General features: G+C 34.3%; 1 protein-coding gene across 40 annotated transcripts in view; it reads left to right on the forward strand.

Annotated features, from left to right (window-relative positions):
- Positions 1-20,463, forward strand: part of shot (dystonin-like protein short stop) — an 888,743-nt gene that overhangs the window by 769,252 nt on the left and 99,028 nt on the right. For all 40 annotated transcript variants that reach the window (XM_083113147.1, XM_083113158.1, XM_083113144.1 and 37 more), the window contains 10 exons: positions 942-1,088; positions 1,898-2,121; positions 3,095-3,293; positions 4,204-4,566; positions 7,069-7,292; positions 9,924-10,124; positions 10,989-11,292; positions 12,599-12,805; positions 15,307-15,472; positions 17,938-18,081. In XM_083113147.1, the coding sequence (XP_082969273.1) occupies positions 942-1,088; positions 1,898-2,121; positions 3,095-3,293; positions 4,204-4,566; positions 7,069-7,292; positions 9,924-10,124; positions 10,989-11,292; positions 12,599-12,805; positions 15,307-15,472; positions 17,938-18,081 (2,179 nt within the window). The remainder of the gene's footprint in view (positions 1-941; positions 1,089-1,897; positions 2,122-3,094; positions 3,294-4,203; positions 4,567-7,068; positions 7,293-9,923; positions 10,125-10,988; positions 11,293-12,598; positions 12,806-15,306; positions 15,473-17,937; positions 18,082-20,463) is intronic.

The raw sequence follows: 20,463 nt of genomic DNA on the forward strand, positions 1-20,463 counted from the left end.
CAAATTATTATAACCAATGTTATTTTATCCATGTTATTTTATTTCCATTGGATTCTGGTATTACTTCATTCACTTTTTCCTTCCTTGTTCTTAGTTACATCTCCATACTTGAGTATATTTTAAAATCATGCAACTCAATCTTGTGCATCTCTCTGAATTATACATATATTCAAAGAAAGTCTTCAATTTTGAAATTAAAATTAATTTGTCAATATCATTGTGGAATAATGAAAACACTTAAGTGTGATCAAAGTACTTTTGTATTATTTTTATTCTTTTTTCTAAGAAAAATGGGCAGATCACTTTTGTACATAAAACAAAATTAAAATTACTTTGATTTATCCTTTTCTAATATGTGAAAAATAGTAAAATTTCATGTTGTAGTTAGGAAATGAGTTAGTGCTTTCATCTGAATTAAAAAGAAATATATTGACTTAATGTTGAAGTGAGTACACATAAAAATAATTCACTGTTTAGTTTTGAAAGTTAGTTTTCGATAAGATTGTATCATTCACAGGAGTCACCTCTACAAAAATAGAGAGCATAATTAAAAGATGGCAGTACATATCGTTTAAGCATTTTTTTTTAAAATTGAAATATGAAATTCATTTTTTATAAAAAGTATGAGAGTGTGGCTATAGCTGCTGTGTGCACTATTTGTAGCTTAGACCTATGCAAAGCAGTCTTAACTTCATAAAATGTCACAATGCTTTCAAAAATAGTTTTCTAGAGTCATGGTAACATGTTTTTTTTTTATTATTATTTTATTAAACACACAGTTAATGAATTGAAAAATTGCAGTAGATTGAAATTTTTTTGGCTTGTGCACCACACTCGCTGTTTAGAGAGAAATATCATTCTAGAATAACTTGGATGCTTTTGTTCTTAAATTCCTGTCCAATACATGTAGATTATGTTTTTGTGGCAATTTTCTCCATCAGCAAGCCATTGAAGAAAAATATAAGCACTGTGATGACACCATCTCTAAGTTGCTTATCTGGATTTCTGAAATCGAAGAAAAGTTGGCTTCCCAGGAGATTGTTAAAGAAGATGCCGATGGACTTAAGAACCAGATCAACATAATGAAGGTGAGGGATTTAAACTTGCTGCTTTGGCTTCCTTTTTCAAGTGGCGTAATTTCCTATCTTGTAGCAAATGTCATCGTACTGTAGTTTCTAAGCCTCTTAAGGTTGAACAACAAATTTTCATTAGCTAGCCATATTAGATAGTAAGCCATGTCTAGTCGGGAGGGCATCTGACTGCCACATGGGAGACCCAGGTTCGATTCCCGGGTGGGGGTGGGGGTTGGTTGGAATTTTTCCAGCCTTGTCCCAGCATAAAGTGGCTCTGGGGCTCACCCAGCTTTACCTGGGGTAAAGGTGGTCAGAGCATGGTGCTGATCACATCACCTCCAAAATTGCCAAGATCAAGAATGTGTGGGCCCCTACCTCCACATCTCTATGTACACCTTCATGAAATGGTGCAATATGCTACTTACTTTCCATACTTCCCAACACCAATATAACTTTTATCAGCTGATTCTGATACATCACCATCCGTATCAGCTCACCTCTAATAATTTTGTCTTCCTGTTAAACTTCTATCATAGTTATGTAGAAAATAGCCAACCACTGTGGCAGAGGAGTTAGCATATCATGCTATGATGCCAGGGGTCCTGGGTTCTAATCCTGGCCTGGGCATGGGTGTTCTATGTGAGTGTCCTTTCATCAATTTCATCATATCATCACTCGTCCTCATTTTTGTGACTAGCCAAAAAGTGGCAGAAAGCAAAGTAAAATAAACAAAATCAGTCAATTAGTTTTGTATAAAATATTGTCTTCGAAGATTCAACATTTATATAATTATGTATCAGTATATCACAATATTGCTTTATCAGATACTGAAAGATGATCTTGAAGACCATTCACGACCTGTTGCTACATGCCTCGACCAAGTGCGGCAAGTTGTTGTCCAAGGAGCAGATGTGTTGTCCGGTGATGAGGTTGCTCAGCTTGAGAAGAATGCCAAGAATCTGAAGACACGCTATGACCGGTCTGTGGACAGAGCAGATAGATTCTTACGTCGGTTGACATCTGCTCGTGATGAACTTAACAAGTTCAGGTATGCAAATGTTAGAAGTGTCATTTGTTTATCACATGTAGTAGTGTAGCCTAAAAAAGAACAAACATATTTTAAGAATAGTTGAAAGCAAGATGCTCTCTAAAAATTTGAGCCTGGAAATAAATTTTCAAAATGTTTCTTCATCTGTTAATAAATTACATAAAGAAATAAGAAGTTTTTTAATTTTAAGCAAATGCTTTGCTGACAAACTGGCAGTTCATTTATGCAAATATAGAAGAGGCAAGGAATATTTTTGTATGTACATTATTTTGAAATGGACAGAAGTTTATAATGCAATATAAGCCAATTATATTTATTGTAACACCTCATTAACATTTGTTCAACATTTGAGATTTGTGAATTTCACAATAAGACAAAAAGAGAAGGTGAATTTCAACTATTCTTAGTTTGCAATTATCTAGAATAGTTCTAATAACAGTGGAAAACCAAACACTCCAAACATTTCACTTTTCTTTTTTAAATATGGAAGTCTTTTATAACAACAACATATTCCACCATGGATATTTCATCTAATTGCATTGTCATGTGTGTGTGTATATATATGAGTGGAATGAAATAAAGTAATCACTAATTTGTAATATTTTGGAAAATACAAAAAGTGACTAAAATGAAAAATCATGAATACAAAAATGAAATTTCATTATTTAACATGACAAAAATCAGCTTTCTACCAATCCAACTCAATTAGTTAGTTCAATAACTTCAACTAATTTCCACTAATTGCATATTCCAAAACGGTAAACAAACGTCATTGCAATTATTGGAAAATATTTGCTTCGATCTCCATCTAGACATCTTAAGCTTTTAACATTGTAACTGCTGAATAGTGGTCTCAGTAATTTATATTTCTTAAAATATGCATAATCCATTTTTATCTAAATTAAATTATCAGTTATTGCAGTCTACATATTTTTTTCACGATTGTAACTCTTTTATTTGATTCTTACAATAGGAATGAATTGGTCACATTCTGCAGCTGGATGGACAAAGCAAGGAACACTCTTGAAGACAAGGAACGCTCACTTTCCAACTTGCACAGATTGCAGACCAATTCAGAGAGCACAAAAGATTTTGTGAGTGACGTCATTGCCCACCAAGCTGACTTGCGCTTCATTGCCATGGCAGCGCAGAAGTTTGTCGATGAATCCAAAGTGAGTATTAATATAGTACTAACAGCAGTACTGTAGTACTAACAACAGTACCACTTCCTGAAAACTGTTTTCTAATCCTGTCCTCTGCTTATTCTCATTTGTTTATTGAGGAGCAAAGTTACTCTTGAATTATAAAAAATCTTAATCAGAAATTAACAATTTTGCTTTATAATACTGTAAGGAGTCATTTTTTTTTCTCATAGATACTAGTATTTTGCTAAGAAATAAAGTACTAAATTTATTCTTATAAATGAAGATATTTCTAAACGATGTTACAGAGCATGTTGGAATAATAAACTATGTACAACGTTAAACTATATAAAATAATCAAATTTGTAATCTCTATTATTAATTTTGACAAAAGTTTAACTGTTTTTCATCCATCCATGTTGATAATATGCACTTTTAGCACAAAACTTGATTTTTAATAATACTTTTGATTGTGACAATATATAGTGCTTGTCTAGTGTTAATTACAATAACTGAAGGCTAAAATATAAATCTGACAAATTTTCAAAATTTCCTTGCAGTTATTATTGCCAATTCTATACACTTTTGTTTATTGTTATGTAAAATGTAGAATTTTGTCATTTTTATTACAAGTGGGCAGGGTAACTTTGATGGGTTTTCACACATGAAGTGCTTGTTTTGAAAAGTGAAAGATGATTGATTTATTTATGATTTTTCAAAATATGATTTTTCAAAATGAAAGTACCTTTTTTCTGAGCTTTCACTTACCTAAAATAGGTTTTTGGTAGGTTATTTCCACTTTTGAAGATGTGGAGTTTTTACACTTTAACTTCACTTATGTAAGGGACTCTCCACAGAGAAGTATTCTCAAGTACTTCATTTATCATCAATAAAACAAGTGAAGTCTATGTTTGTACTGATATAACATTTTTTCCCCCAGGAATATCTTGTCTCACTTAATGATTTCCGAACAAGTCTACCTCAAAGATTATCACATATTGAACCCAGGGAATCAATTGTTAAGCAAGAAGTGTCATCTGTGAGTACAGCGTACCAGGATCTGTTGGCTCGTGCCAATAAACTTTCAGACAGGCTCTCTGGTGTAGGCAACAAGCAGAAGGATTACAAGGATGCTTTGGAGAAGGCGAGGGCCTGGTTGAAGGAGGTTGAGCCAAGAGCACACAAAGTGCTGTCGGAAGCCATTGGAGCCGAGCCGAGGATTGTTGAGGATCAGTTGAACAGAGCCAAGACTCTCCAGAATGAATTCCTTGCGCAAAGCAGACTCATCGACAATGCTAAGCATGTACGTAAAGAATCTTGTTTCCATTAATATTCGTTCAGAAATAGATTCGTTCTGAATGTTAGTGGATTGATTTAAATTACATTGGATTTAAATAACTTTAAATTAGGGATGGGCCGATATGAAATTTTGGCCGATACCGATACAGTACCGATATAAAATTTATCGATACCGGTAACAGATATTCTACCGATCCGATATAAAATTAGAAATGGTCCTTGAAGACCCTGACATTTTCATTCATCTCCGTAATAAATGTGTGTTTCGAGGCGACTGCAGTGTAAAACAAGTTGAATATTTAGACATTTACTTTTTCAGAAACTAGGGCATGGAGATTATCCATAAAAATTACAACAAAATGGCAGAATTTTGCACTAAATTATAAGATATTTATCAATATATTGGACCGGTAAAATAATTGGTAATTTTACCGATACATCAATATGCTTATATCGGCCGATACCAATAGAGTGCCGATTAATCGGTCCCATCCCTACTTTAAATGAATAATCTATAGAATAATGTACATAAGGATTTTGTAGATATGACAATCACTTTTCATTAGGGATGGGACCGATTAATCGGTACTCTATCAGTATCAGCCAAAATAGGCATATCGGTTTTTCGGTAATATTAACAATTATTTTACCGATCCGATATATCAATAAATATCTGATAAATTAGTGCCAAATTCTGCCATTTTGTTGTAATTTTCATGGATAATCTTCATGCTCTACTTTCTAAAAAAGTAAGTGTCTAAATAGGCAACTTCTTTTTTCACTGGAGCCACTTTCAAACAATTTATTAAGGAGGTCAATGAACCTTTCAGGTCCTTCAAGGACCATTTCTAATTTTATATCGGATCGGTAGAATATCTGTTATGGGTATTGGTAAATTTTATATCAGTACTTTATCGGTATCGGCCAAAATTTCATATCGGCCCATCCCTACTTTTCATGAAAATACATTAATCTTGCAATCATATAATTGTGTTTATTAGGTTCTAAGAAAGATAAAGAAAGGGAACAAAAAATATGTACTGATGGTGTGAAGCTCTTACGAAAGGAAATGTAATGAGTAAACTGTAAACATAATTTAAAATTCAATAATTTTTATGGACAAAAGTAGCGAACATTTTGTGCAGAAAAATATACAAAATACTTTGGTTTGGTTTGAATTGGTGTTTTAAGTCCACTTTATGCACAGTAAGGCTAATTGGGACTGGACCTACAATTTAGAGTGGGATCCGAACCACTGTGCCATGTGCCATGTGCCTCCACCGGGCATCGAACCTGGGACCCTATACAAAATACTAATCATGTTAAACCATAAATAGTTTAATTATCTTTAAACTGTAAATAAACATGGCAGCTCATATTTTGTAAACTATCATTAAAAAAATTGCCAAAATTCAGCTACGTAGACTACAAAAATATTTTAAGTTCCACTTATAGAGTACATCCAGAATGTTTTACTTTCAATGGAAGAAAAGTTTACTGAAATTATTATTAGTTTCATTATCACACTCAACGAACATTTCCATAGTAGGTGTATGTATACATGATCAGAAACAGAAAAAATGTTTATTTAAATGTAATTTTTTATTTGCTTTAATCAAACTGTTCAAATATTTAACACAGCCATTTACTAGAAAAAGCCTTTCTATAAAAACATATATCTATATGTACGAGGCCAAAAACCATAAAAGCAATTTTAAGCGTGTTTTTTTAAAGAAAGAAAAAGAAATCTATTTAAATAAAAAAAATCATAAAAAAATGATTTTTATCTACTCTGTAGCATAGTGTTTGATGGCTTGCTTTGGTGCAAGTGTTTCTGGGTGGGATTACCTTCGAGAACTTTCGTACAGTAGATGCAACTAGTTTGGGTTTGTTATTATGTTCCCCGTTTACATGTGCTTTGTCTCCGCCAGTGCAATAACATTTCGGAGCTAACTAAAACAAGAATCAGTAGCATAAAAGAGCATAAATTGCTGCTGAATAGTGCTAAAGGGATTCATTGCAACTGTCCATTAAAGAAATAACTTATCACAGCATAATTTTCAGTGCAAAATCTGTTATTTAGTATCAAAATGTATTAAGTTTGTTGGCACAGGTTGAATTAAACTAAACATATATTTTTTTAAAAGAAACTATCAAGGCAGTTTAGTAGTGTTGATAAGCTATGTAAGAGTAGCTGTTGCAATGTATTAGTAGTAGTTGAGCTGCTTCTTAAGAATTCTTGTATCGGGACATGAATTTGGAAGATTTTGTAACTTTTCAAATTCGAGTTGACTGAGTAGGCATTTTTTTCTTTTAGTTAAGTCACAAAAACAGCAAGACATGTACCAATATACATTTAACTTTGTTTGTCCAGTTTTATTTTAAAAAAACCTATTTTTGTACGGTTTGTGATACAAGAACTTTGTTGACATTGAAGTAAGCAGTTAACAGAAAAGTTTTAAATTATTGTTTAAACGTAATAAAACATAATTGTCTCTTGTTACAGTGCACAGTTGTTCTCATTCATTCACTTGAGGGAGAACTTACACCAGCAGAGCGGAATGCACTAGAGTCCCCAGTTCGTGAGCTTGACGATAAGTACCGCCAACTACTGGAGGCGTTGTCGGAGAGGTGCCAGGCTCTGGACACTGCTCTTGTTCAAAGCCAGGGTGTTCAGGATGCACTTGATGGATTGGTCGGCTGGCTCAACAATGCTGAAAACCAGCTGAAGTAAGTACAGTTTCTTATTGCTTTCATTTGATTCTTTCATTGTAGTGATAGATTTATATCTGCTTCTTGTGTAGAATGTCAAGGAAGATGTTCATGTGCCATCTTTAAAATAGATGCACCAAGAAATTTACCACTAGTATTTAAAATACAGTAAAACCTTGTTAATCCAGATCCCGATAAGCTGGTTTTCGCTTAATCCAGACAGGGGGAAAAAAAAAAGCAGAATGCAAGGTTTTCAGTGTTACTATAAATCAGCAGCCTCATTCGTCATATTGCTCCGTAATGGACTCTCCTTGCTTTAAGTCAACACACAAGTTTTTGAAATCTAACAACATTCAGCAACAAGTTTGTAAAATAACACAGCCCCGAGAAAATGTCCTTTGTGCATTGCATATGCCACCATTGTTAGAATACACAACTTGTTTACTGCGCGGACAACAATCCGTTCTTTCCACATGTGATGGCAAGACAGAAAAATACAGTATGTACGTTGCCCATTGTTGTGGATACTCAATGCAGTCAGTTTCTATTAGAGCTGTTGTATCAAACGCGTCTAGTTCTTTGTATTGTGTGCATATAGAATTTTAACGTGTTATCATTACAGAATGCCATTGAGTAAGCCCTTTTCGGGACAGAAATACAAACACAAGAGTCTTTCTATACACAAAAAATTACCTGTAATAGAAAAAACTTGTGCAGAATACGGAATCGCAAAACAAACTGTCTCTGATATTAGGAAGAAAAAGAGTGAACTGTTAACATTTGTGCTAAAATGTAATGTGAAAAACTTTAAACGGAGTTTTAATGCACTTTCTACTGTCCTTTTAGGTTATTTCAGTTAATCTAAACTTTCATTAAACTGGTCAACTTATCCCCCCCCCATTAGTCCGGATTAACGAGGTTTTACTGTACTGCGGTATTATAAATAAGTTACTGGAAACTAACAACTCATAAGATCTGACAAATTTTTACCACATTTTTAATGCACACAGCCCACCAGACACGAAGACTCACTTCCACTTTACTACAAACCAATCGAATGAAGACAAAAGAAGGCCAGAATGTACTCTAATATGTTTGAAAAACAAAACAATCTTAGTTATTGAATGTCTGTCAGATAACGCAGGAGAATCTCATTGAACATTAAGAAACATTGAATTCACACCTCATACTCTCTATGTAAATGAGGGCCTCCCCGTTGGCACAGTGGTAGCATCGTTGCCTTGTAATGAAGGGATGCTGGGTTCGATACCTGGTTGGATGAAGTGGTTCGGATCCCACTTTAAACTGTAGGTCGGGTCCTGATTAGCCTTACTGTGCATAAAGTGGACTTAAAACACCAACTCAATCAATCTATATGTAAATGAATAGTTCTTCTGTTATTTCAGTATCACTTCAACATTAAAAGATAATTATGTTTTCACTGACACTAGACCTAACCAGAAAATATGATCGATGACAAGTCATTGTCAGTGCTTTATGAGGAGGAAAACATATCACATTGAAATGATAATGCTGTACATTTATATTTTATAGAAAACTTAAGATATATTTCTAGCTACACTGTTTCTGTATACAAGCATGTAAATGTTTTAAATAACTTGAAAGATGGAATCAAAATTTACTCTTTTGTGAAAAATATACTAAAGTGGTTCTGGCGAGAGAATGGACTTGAGGAAACCCAGACTTTCTGCCTCAAGTTCAAGGGAGGAAAAGCGGTGTCGCTACCGGTTGCTACACGCCTGATGATTTTTGTCCAGTGGTACAACACACCTCTTCCTGTCAACAAGCCCCCTTCGCTCGCATTTCAGGTAGAGGGAGGGAATTGGAGACCCATTCGCTTGGTACGTGGTGGCAACCATTAGGCATCACCATGCTGGCTTTGATAAAGGTGCCACCTGTTTCGAAAACGACCCAAAACTAAAAATTTGGCAACTCAGAATAACACGAGAACTCCCCCTTCCCACGGCAACTGGACAACCGATTGGTTCAGCTGTTCATGTGACCCTCCTTCGCTTTCGACGGAAAGGACAAAAATAGAATTTTGAAGTCCGTTCTTTTGCCGGAGCCACTAGAAAAAATCTGAACTGTAACTACCTTCAATGATACCCAATTGTTCTTTATTATATTTTCATTTCATGTAAGACTGAGTTTTTGTTTCAAGTCCACTTTTTGCACAGAAGGACTATTTGGGACTGGACCTACAATTTAAAGTGAAATGCACTTCATAGTTGTAAAAATTCGGATTCAGAGTTGTTCTTACATCATAGCAATTTACTAGAGTTTGGTTTAGAATATTCATAATTTCAAATGAGATAATCATTCAATTACAAAATCCATTTCTCCTCATGGTTGTTGCAAAAATAAAATATGCATTTTGCATAATTTCCACGATACTTTGGTACGTGGTACTTTGTCAGTGTTCTATGTAGCATTTCACTGTATCACTGTTTTTAACTGTACATAAACACCATTAAGCAGTCATCATATGATGTGGTTTATATTTTATTATTCATCAACAATTTTCTATCCTGCATGTTGGAACTCATTGGTTGTCTATGTCTACCAGTACATAAGCTTTTTTTTCTCCCAAGTTTTGCTAACATCCTATTATGTGTAATTTTCTTTTAGGGGTCTCATGCGACCAGCTAGCCTGAATAGAGAACGCTTGGAGGAACAGCTGAGAGACCATCGTTTGCTGCAAGCTGACATAGACAGTCACAGACCAAGTGTGGACAGCGTCACTCAGACAGCTCATGAGCTCATGGCTACTGCAAGTAATCCACGTCTTGCCAAGAAAATTGAGACTAAACTGAAGGAGGTCATTACAAGGTAAGCAGATGTCTTCAATGGGTTACTTTTGTATTGGAGAAAGGAATTTATTATTTTGAACTTTACAAAACCATGGTACAAAAATTGTACCATTGTGTACATAAAAACAATAACAAAATGACAAAAATTGTGCATTCATTTAAACTTACTTATAGAAATATTGAATTGGGAAAAAATTGATCATTTTACCAATACACTGGCATACCTATATTGGTCCATATGGACATAGAGGCACATAATTCTGGTAAATAAAAAAGCAAAATTTTGGTACAAAAATAGTCAATTTTGGGTTCAAAAGTGGTAAATAAAATAAAATTTCAGTGTTATAGCGTTGAAATATCGGATCGAAAGCAGCATATAAAATGACATTTTGGTTTTAAAATTGTGAACATAATCCTAAATTTGATTTTAAAACTGCACTTACTACACAAAATAAACACACCCCTTCTAATAGCACATTTATGTAGTTACCAGAGTATTAAGTTTGTTCGTGTTTAAAGGGGTCCATTTTTGCTTCTCAGATATTTACAGCAAAATTACTCGATCATCTCTGAATTGCATAACTCTCAGGATAATTCAAACTTCAGAAAGTGTTGCATCAGTAAATAGAATATAAATTTTGTGTTTTAGTCTATTTCGCATTTTGCGGTCCATTTCACATCATTTTGCGATGAAACAGGGTAGGAAAATGTACCTCACACCTTTCAGAAACATGAAAAATTAACATACCAGTGTGTTATTTCACATTTCGTGTTTTCGTCAAAAGCAAAATATGCATACCTATTACATAGATAGGTTTAGAGTTTTTTCTTCTATAAGGCATAGAATTTATGTGAGTTTTCTAATTTTTTTGCTTATTTGCAGATTTGAGAAATTACTGGAGAAGACTGTGAAACGAGGAGAATTCCTGGAAGAAGTTTACATGTCATTGGAAACCTTCACAGTTTCCGCAACCAAATTCGAGCAATGGTACATTGAAGTTAGCGAGGTAATTGAATCACGAGACATCATGAAATTGGAAATTGAAGAATACGGAGCAAGAATCGATGACATTGTGAGGAAACGTGATCAGAAGAGAAACGAAATTGAGGAAATAATCCGTTCCGGAAAGGCTTTGATTGCCAAGAAGGATGTTACGGACACTGTTCCAGTCCGGGATAGAGTAAAGGTCAGTCAAATAAAAATTAATTGTAGTTTTGCTCATTCATTTCTTTTTTGTAGGGATGGGCCGATATGAAATTTTGGCCAATACTGATACAGTACGATATAAAATTTACAGGTACCGATAACCGATATTCTACCGATCCGATATAAAATTATAAGTGGTCCTTGAAGAACCTGAAAGGTTCATTGACCTCCTTAATAAATGTGTGTTTCAAGGTGACTGCAGTGCAAAAGAAATTGCATATTTAGACATTTACTTTTTTAGAAAGTAGAGCATGGAGATTATCCATAAAAGGTACAACAAAATGGCAGAATTTTGCACTAAATTATCAGATATTTATCAATATATTGGATTGGTCGGTAATTTTACTGATACACCGATATTCCTATTTCGGCTGATACTGATAGTTCTGATTAATCGGTCCCATCCCTACTTTTTCGAAAATGCTGAACACAGTTTCAAAACCTTAATATAGCATTATTAGTTACAGAAAAACATTAAGAATATTAAAGCAGATCCAGTATCAGAATCTAATACTAAAATAAGGGTTGGACAGGCAGGAGAAAACTGCCATTGGTATGTAATCATTGAAACACATCCTAAAAGTCTTACACTTTTTTTTTTATTTCAAGCCAGATAATGAAAAATCATGAGGCAGGATGCATGGTTGCTTTTCAAGATAGGAGATTTGATATAGGAATTTGTGTGCTTTTAAAAAGAAGTCCCTAATAACAGGAATGTATCCTGAATGCATCTGCACGTAAAATATTGTGTATACCTTACAAGAAAAAACAAATATAATCAAAGTAGATTAATGTTCATCATTGAATAAATGTACAGTGCAAACCTGAGTTTATATTCCCAGATTTTACATTTTCCTGCATTGTACATTTTTTTACATTTACCAGAAAAAAGTTAAATCATTGTTTCTCTAGTCTATATTATTAATCATATTTTGCTAGTAATGGTTTAATCTCAATTCATTTCTAATGGACACATGTTATGAATTCTACACTTATACCCTTATCATTAAATTTGACAATCTCCATTTATACTTTCAATGACATTGCTGCAGTCTTGTTTCATTCCATTCTTGCATTTTTGTGTAATTTTATCTCAAATATTCTCATAATTCAAGTAGTGCTTAAGTAGCTTTGCTTACAAATTACATTAAGTAGCATGGAAGGCACACGAATCTGGTGAATCAAGAATCATTACTACATGAATCTATTGATTTAATGACACAATGCTAAAAATTGCTCAATTTATTTAATTACATGTGGTGATAAGTATGATTTTCATTTTGCAGTCACTGGAGAACCAATGGAGAGATTTAAACAGCCTCCTCGATGAAAGGCAGAAACTGACCAAGGCCCGTTCCGAGCAGCTGGTGGCATATGACAGACTCAGAGACCAAGTTCTCGAATGGTTGTCGAAGATGGAATCCGTTGTATCTCACTTGCAACCTGTATCAGTTGAACTTGAAACCATAAAAAGGCAGAGTGAAGAACTGAAGGTATGTAGAAATGAAGGAATTTGGTAACTTGTAAACATTGGAATTGATATATTATGTAGCATGAATATAAATATGTGTGGAAAATAGGGACTGTTATATTACATATGTTTGATTACCATCCTTTAATATACGAGGGCTATCCAGAAAGTAACTTACATTTTGGAATAGAAAGAAGGCAAGTGATAGTAGACATTTTTTTATTATATACATTTTGAAGCGACTCTCTTACACTACTTTTCGACATAGTCGCCATACAAGTTTAGGCATATATCATAGCGATGAACAAGCTTACAAAGTCCATTGTCATAAAAAGCTGGTGCCTGTGACTACAACCATTTCTGCACACCAGCCTGAAGGTCTTGAGTCGTCATCAAAATGCTACGTTGCTAGCCAGGTCTTCATGTGGGGAAACAAGTGGTAGTCACCTGGTGCGAGATCTGGGCTATATGGCGGATCGTCGAAAACCTCCCAATGAAAGGCCTGTAAAAGTTCCTGCATTCGGTTGGCAGAGTGCGATTTTCACGAATCTTGTCATTGATTTTTGCAACCAGTTCTTTTGTCACAATGCTTGGTTGCCCACTTCGGTCTTCATCGTGAATGTTTGTGTGGCCGTTGTCATCTTTAAACATGAGGCACCAACGCCTCTCTCCACTTTCACTCATCACATCTTTACCGTAAACTTCACACAGTTGTCTATGAATGTCAATCGGTTTAGTGTCTTTCGCCAACAAAAATTGTACGAAAAATCTCACTTCACAACTGGTGGGATTTTCAATCGGAGCACTCATGTTATCAATGTATTATGAACAGAGCAGAAGCGACACGAACTTCACAGTCCACAGCTGGATGTGCACTGAATGGGTGGAAGTCCTTGCACAAAATGACGGCACCCCACCGAAACGTGAGCGACTTTCTGGATAGCCCTCGTAGTTCTGTCCGTGAAAGCATTGTTCCTGTGTGTAACATTTTGCTATTTATGTAAACTTTCACTATTGAGCAGGTTTTTTTTTGTTCGTTGTAGTATTAATTTTCTGTGTAATGTACAAAAAATATACTCAGCTTGGAAACGCCACGACATCAGAATGGGTGATATCGACGCAATTTTTCCACTTGAAATCTGACTCATTGCGACATTCTTTTGTTTTGTCTAGTGAGATAGGACCTTGTCAGACTGGTAGGAGTCGACAGTTGCGCTGTAGCTAGTTGATACTGAATCATGCCTGAGGTGACAGTGTTTCAAAGAGGGCAAATTGTTGGTGCCATATTTTTTTGGCTTATCAAGAGGGGAACTATCAAAGATCATGATGACACAATAGTGTGTCCGGAAATACATCATTAGACCACCTGCGTGGACGAAAATGTACACAGAGTGACAGAGACAGGAGGATATTGAGGAGGATTGTGACCATGTTTTGCATGAAGAATGGTGCAAGATCCCATTATCCACCATCCAGGACTTGTATTTGTCCTTTCCTCTGAGACTGCAAACCGGCTTGGAAGCTAAACGTTGTCCTGCACCTTATTAGCTACAGCATTCCGGCTTTGCTTCACATGTGTTTTCATATTTTTGTCCATCCCCTATATAACAGCTATGGACATATATTTATGGTGAATAAAAGATTAAGATTTTGGTACAAAACTGAACACATTTTGGAATTGAAAGCAGTACACAAAATAGCATTTCAGTGTTAAAATGGTGAATATAATCCTAAATTTGATTTAAAAACACACGTCTGGCATCAAATGCCTTTCTGATATCAAATTTATGTAGTTATCCATGCATTAAAGTTTATTCCACGGAGAGGAGTCCAAAATCTTGCAGCAGAATTAATGACTTTGCATAACTTGCAGGACAACTGAGACTTCAGAAAGTGTTGTGTTGGCAAATCAACTCTAAATTTCATGTTTTAGGAGTTTACTTCACATTTTGCAGTTCATTTAGCACCATTTCGTGACAAAACATGGTAGGAAAACTTACGTCACACCTTTCAATAACATGAAAAATTAATATTACACCTTGTTATTTCATATTTAGTGTTTGTCAAAAATCAAATATGCATGTCTAGAATAGTGTTGGGCAATATATCATTGCAATATTGAAAAAAAATATTGTCTAGGCGATAATGTCAACTAGACGATATATTATCATGATATTTTGGCTATATAACATGTCGGCAATAATATATCAAGATATTTGACAATATATACTATCAGCATATTTTTGATATCTATATTGTGTCAGCGATAAATCATCACGATATTTGGTGATATATATATCATGGAGATGATATATCACCAATATCATGATAATGGAAAAAATATCATATATCGTCTGTGATGATATTTTCTTAACGATATATCATGATATCAAATTTTCAATATCGTTCATCCCTAGTCTACAATAATAGTAAGGCACATCAATTGATGTTGCAATGGTATGTAGTGGTAGTTTTTTTTGTAATTGTGTATATTTTATCCTCACTTGGTCATAATTGTTACAGCCATTGGCAAAGGAGTACAGAGATTACAGCAATACCATTGACAGAGTTAACGACCTTGGAAATGCATATGATGCCCTTCTGAGAGGGGAAAGACCCGATTCTCCTACAAGACGTAGAAGTTCTGCCAGCCCAACTAAGAGACCTTCCGTCACAACATCCAGCTCATGTAAGTACCAGTTTGACTGGTTTTCTGTTCCCTGGATATGATATGTATGTAAAAATAACATTGTACTCCTACACATTACACAATCGAATGACGTTTGATATCCCTACTACTGGCATAATTTATACAGCATTCCCAATATAGAACTAGCATGTAGTGTTCCAGAATTTGGTGTAGGCATATTTAGTTGTAACTCCTTTACCTAAGCTAAAATAATCAAATATCCTGGTATTAATTGAACATGATCCATGCTCCATTGTAAATGTGCATGATGGTCTATGCTTTACCGAGCCAGAAACCTTGGATATATATGTGTAAATAACAGCACATACACATAGCTGTTGCATGTTAGGATCTAGCATTCATTCTAGAATAATAGTGTAAGCTGGTGCATTCAAAGTTACAAATGATTTCAGAACTTTATTATAGGAAAACTAAACATGAATAGCATCTTTCACAACCATTCTTGAAAAATCTGAAGTAAAATATATCTCCTTACACCATTGATGTGATATTAATTTATACAGTAGATCTCTTTTGAAAGAAATTTTACCTGACTTAGACTAATGGACTTACTTCTAAACATGTTAATTATCACATTTGGTCATAGGTGGCAACATTAGTTCATTACTTTTCAGGTAATTACTTGCAGAATGTGAAAATGTGTTGAGGTCTGAGGTGGTCTTGATAATTCAGTAAGAACATAATGCAGAATGCCAGAGTGTGAAGTTTGTCTCAACTTCATGGTAGTTTTTCAACAATTGTGTGCAAAAAAGTAACTTCTATTTTTAGGATTAATAGCAATATAATTTAATGATATAATGATAGCATAAATCACACAACACAAACACGTACGTGTCTACAAATAATACAGTGAAACCTAGATTTTGCATTTTTCTATATTATATGATCAAGAAAGTGTGGGGCGTTACCCCCACTCCCCCTATATGCCTTCATGGCATAGTGCTAAGCACAGGGGAGCACTTTACCTTTTTATATGTTCAGTCTTGATGGTACCTATAAAGCAAAATATTACAAAATTTTATTTTTAAATTTTTTTCCTGCATTATAAGTTTTGTCAACCTGGTCCCCTGAAAAAGGTAAAATCAAGGTTGCACTGGAATATCATTTACAAATAAATTTTTTTCTGGTTGAAAAAGGTACACCTTACACAAATATTGATCCAAAAGGGATGCAGTTAGGGTTAAACCTAGTTGCTTCTTTTTCCCAATTTTTTTTCTTGGATTGATTTTGTACCTTTGCCATGTTTCCTGTGTGTACTGTGTGTTTATGTTTAAGTTTGCTTTCTTGAATTTCACCTTCAATTTTGAGACTGTGACCAAGTGAACATGTAAAGATAAATCAAGCAGGGAAGAATACATAGTCAACAGGCAATAGTGGATTCAGTATATAAAATTACTACTATGTAGTCTGATAATGTTGCAAAAAACATTTGAGTGTTTCTGGTAGATTTGGTCCAATTTTCATATCAAGTAGAAAGTTTTTGCAAGTTGGAAAGAGTGTAGTTCTTTTTTGAAGATTCTTTAAAATTACTAGAAAAATTGAGACAATTACTTAATTTTTTAACTAAAATTTTGCAATAAAATAACAAAACTTTCTTTTAAGACAAATATTGATTAAAAATAGTAGGGCTAAGCCCATACCACTTTGAACCAATGCTGGCGCCAACACCGATATTATTACTATTTCCACTGGTACCAATGTCGATACTTGAAAACTAACAATTCAAAGTCGTTTATTATATTTTTAAAATGGAATGCATAAATTTTTCATTGGAACTGTACCGTAGCATCTACAAGCATTGTGCTTTTAAATTTTCCTGATTTCACATGCGACACTCTTTAATCACAGAATCCATTTCTCCCTACAATATTGTTGCAAAAGTACTGAAAATTGTGCATTGTGTTGCAATTTTGTATAGGCCACAAGATTTGCTAAAATTTCAACTTACACTGTTCGATATTTGTAATACAGTATCTGCCCAGCCCTAAAATGAATAATTATTTTCTGTTTGTTCTAAAAGTGAATGGAAGTGATATTTAAGTATGGGATATGATAAAATTCCAGATTCATTCCACAAATTAATCATGGTGTAATCTTTTACTTTTAGCATTGGGTATGTTGTTTTATTTTTCTTACACGAACATTAATAGATTTACAATGTAATAGATTTAAATATTGTACCAAAGGTAAGAGCTTTTTGATTACTATGAAAGAAACAAGAAAATATTGTAAAGGTTTTTGTGAGATGTATTTGCAGAATAGGCATTTAGTACATATAAAAACTTCAAACAATTACAAGTGTCACAGATGCTATTAAGTTAAATCTGCATTGCCTAAATGGGGATGCATATTAACAATCAAATATGGGGATTATTGTATAATCTGTTCCAAAATGATAACTTCACGACTGCAACAATCAGAGCACGACCGTAATTTTTTTACAGTGCGAAGGACTTCTCAGGATGCACGTAGTCCTTCTCCGACCAAAACAGGTGGCTTTTCCGGCTCTATTCAAAGCCCTCTTTCTCCAAGCGGATCGAGCGGCTTCAGTAGCCGTCGCTCATCTCAGGACGGCTTCCACCTGGAAGGTTGGTTGCTTTCTCTCTCTCTCTCTCACTCACTCACCTGGTTACAGTCTAATCACTCTGCACACTAAAAAGGCCAGCACAGTTTAGACATAGTTATTCCTGTATCCTGCACTTGTATTGCATATTTACCATGTGTTTTAAATCCCTTGTGTAGAGGATATGAGAAGCGCATGGCTTATATTTTTATTTTGAAAATGTTGATGCTTAGATGAGGTATGATTAGGGTACTTTGGTTATTTGCAATAACACTGGAAGACATTAATTGTTGCAAGATTGATCCTGCTTTAAACTGTAGGCCCAGTTCTGATTAACCTATCTGATCATAAAGTGGATAAACTTTGACAAATATATCAACCTTTTTGTCTCCCATGAAAAAAAAAATTGGACATAATACGAGTGATGTCTCATAAGTAATAGCGCAAACTGACACAGGTGAAAGTACACGATAATAGAAGCAAAAAGTCTCAGTAAACGTGGGTCTGCAAATGAGCTGTTTTCAAGATAATCGCGAATGTGTGATTACAAGCTGTCACTGACTTCATTGTTTGTAAACATTGTCCTAGGTGGTAAAATGCTAATAATGTGTGCGAATGTGTGATTACAAGCAGTCATTGATTGCATTTTGTAAACACTGAGTGCTTTACTCTGTGTGGTCCGAGGTTTGCTCTTTGTTTACAAAACAGAACATGTCCGAGAGGTGATGTTGTAATCAAACAGGATGGATACAATCAGTACACAGTCTAATCGTACTGTAAGAGTCACGTCAGTTGTGCTGTACTTCATAGTGAAAATGGAACCTTATAGCAATGAAGAGTAAATTTTAAAACTGACTACTTTTACAAACAATGAAGTCGGTGGCAGCTTGTAACCACACATTAGCAATTATCTAGAAAACGGCTCGTTTGCAGATCCATGTTTACTGAGACTTTTTGCTTCTATTATTGTGTACTTTCACCTGTGTCAGTTTGCGCTATTACTTTCGAGACACCCTGTGTGTATATGTAATCTTTTTTTGTGAATTTCAGCTCATTTGTCCTTGGAAAGAAATATGGTTAGAATGGAATGTTTGCCCTTCATGAAAATGAAATGTACAGTCTTTGTTTTTAATTTTCCAACTGCACATATACTTTACCTTTCTGGTCAAACCCTTGAAAATTTTCCAAGGTTATACATTTTCCAAAATTATGAATTTTTTTGCCATAGTTCCCTGAAAAACACATAATTAAGGTTCCACTGTAATTTGTCATTTTTCAGTTTGCAGCTATTACTATTACTTTTAATAAAATTATTGTTTCTTGTTAACATACTTGATTGTAAATTTGTTGTTTTGAAGTGAGAAAAATAATAGTTGAAGCATCATTTAGGGTTTTTGTACCATATTTTTTGGTTCATTAGTTTTTGAAACTTGCAATGGACTGATTAATCTTGTTACTAAACTATGCACTGAAAAATAAAGTTTTAAAATGCACATGGAATGCACAATTTTTTCTCTCTCCAGCAAGGAATTATGCTAAAAAAAGAATTGAAAAATATAATCCTGAATTTGTTCCCCAGAAATGTTAAAAGTTGAAATCTGTTGGTATAATGTAATTTATAGACAAATATGCAATGATAAATTAGAAATGAATCACAAATAGCAATTCAAAACAGGGTAAATGATAAAGAACGTCAATGCTTCAACTTTTGTATCAGTACGAGTTACTCAAGGAATTGTGACAAGGAGCAGGTAGACCCGAACATTCCCTATATATATACTACCACTGTTGTTGTTATTATTTTAATAACCTTGCAGTACCCTATTCAGTGGTTTATGCTATTTTTTAAAAAAATTATTAAGGAATGGTACTTTTGTGTATTTATAATATGATAGGACAATGTATTTAAGGAGAGTTATATTTTACATGTAACATATGTGTTACAAGAGTGATAATATGACAGGACAATATGAGCTAATTGAGTTACATGTATTACTTAAAACTGTGAAGTGCCAATATTTCAGTGCTAGAAGTAAGTATCTCTTACGTTTCAAATTCTTGTTTATAGAGACACCACTATGTTTGTGCTTTAAATTTAAATATTTAAATGTCTTTTTCTCAAAACTGTCCTGAATAGAGTTAATTCCACTTGTGCTATGAACCCCTCAATTGTCCTTGCCAGATAAATATAAGTATGCCTGCAGAATGGGGGAAAGTAGGGTTAAATTCTCAGGAGTATTGGATATTCGAAATTACTAACAACTATGTTCCTCTATTCAATTCTGCATAATCAATGCTTCAGGCATAAATCAGTGTTTTTTTATGCACAAGAAATGTTTTACATGGTTTAAATGTGATTAGTTGAGAAATGTGCACTATTTCTTGCGCTAGCATTCATAGGATACTC

This window comes from Lepisma saccharinum, chromosome 27 (assembly GCF_977018435.1).
Source record: "Lepisma saccharinum chromosome 27, izLepSacc3.1, whole genome shotgun sequence".
Classification (NCBI taxonomy): Eukaryota; Metazoa; Arthropoda; class Insecta; order Zygentoma; family Lepismatidae; genus Lepisma; species Lepisma saccharinum.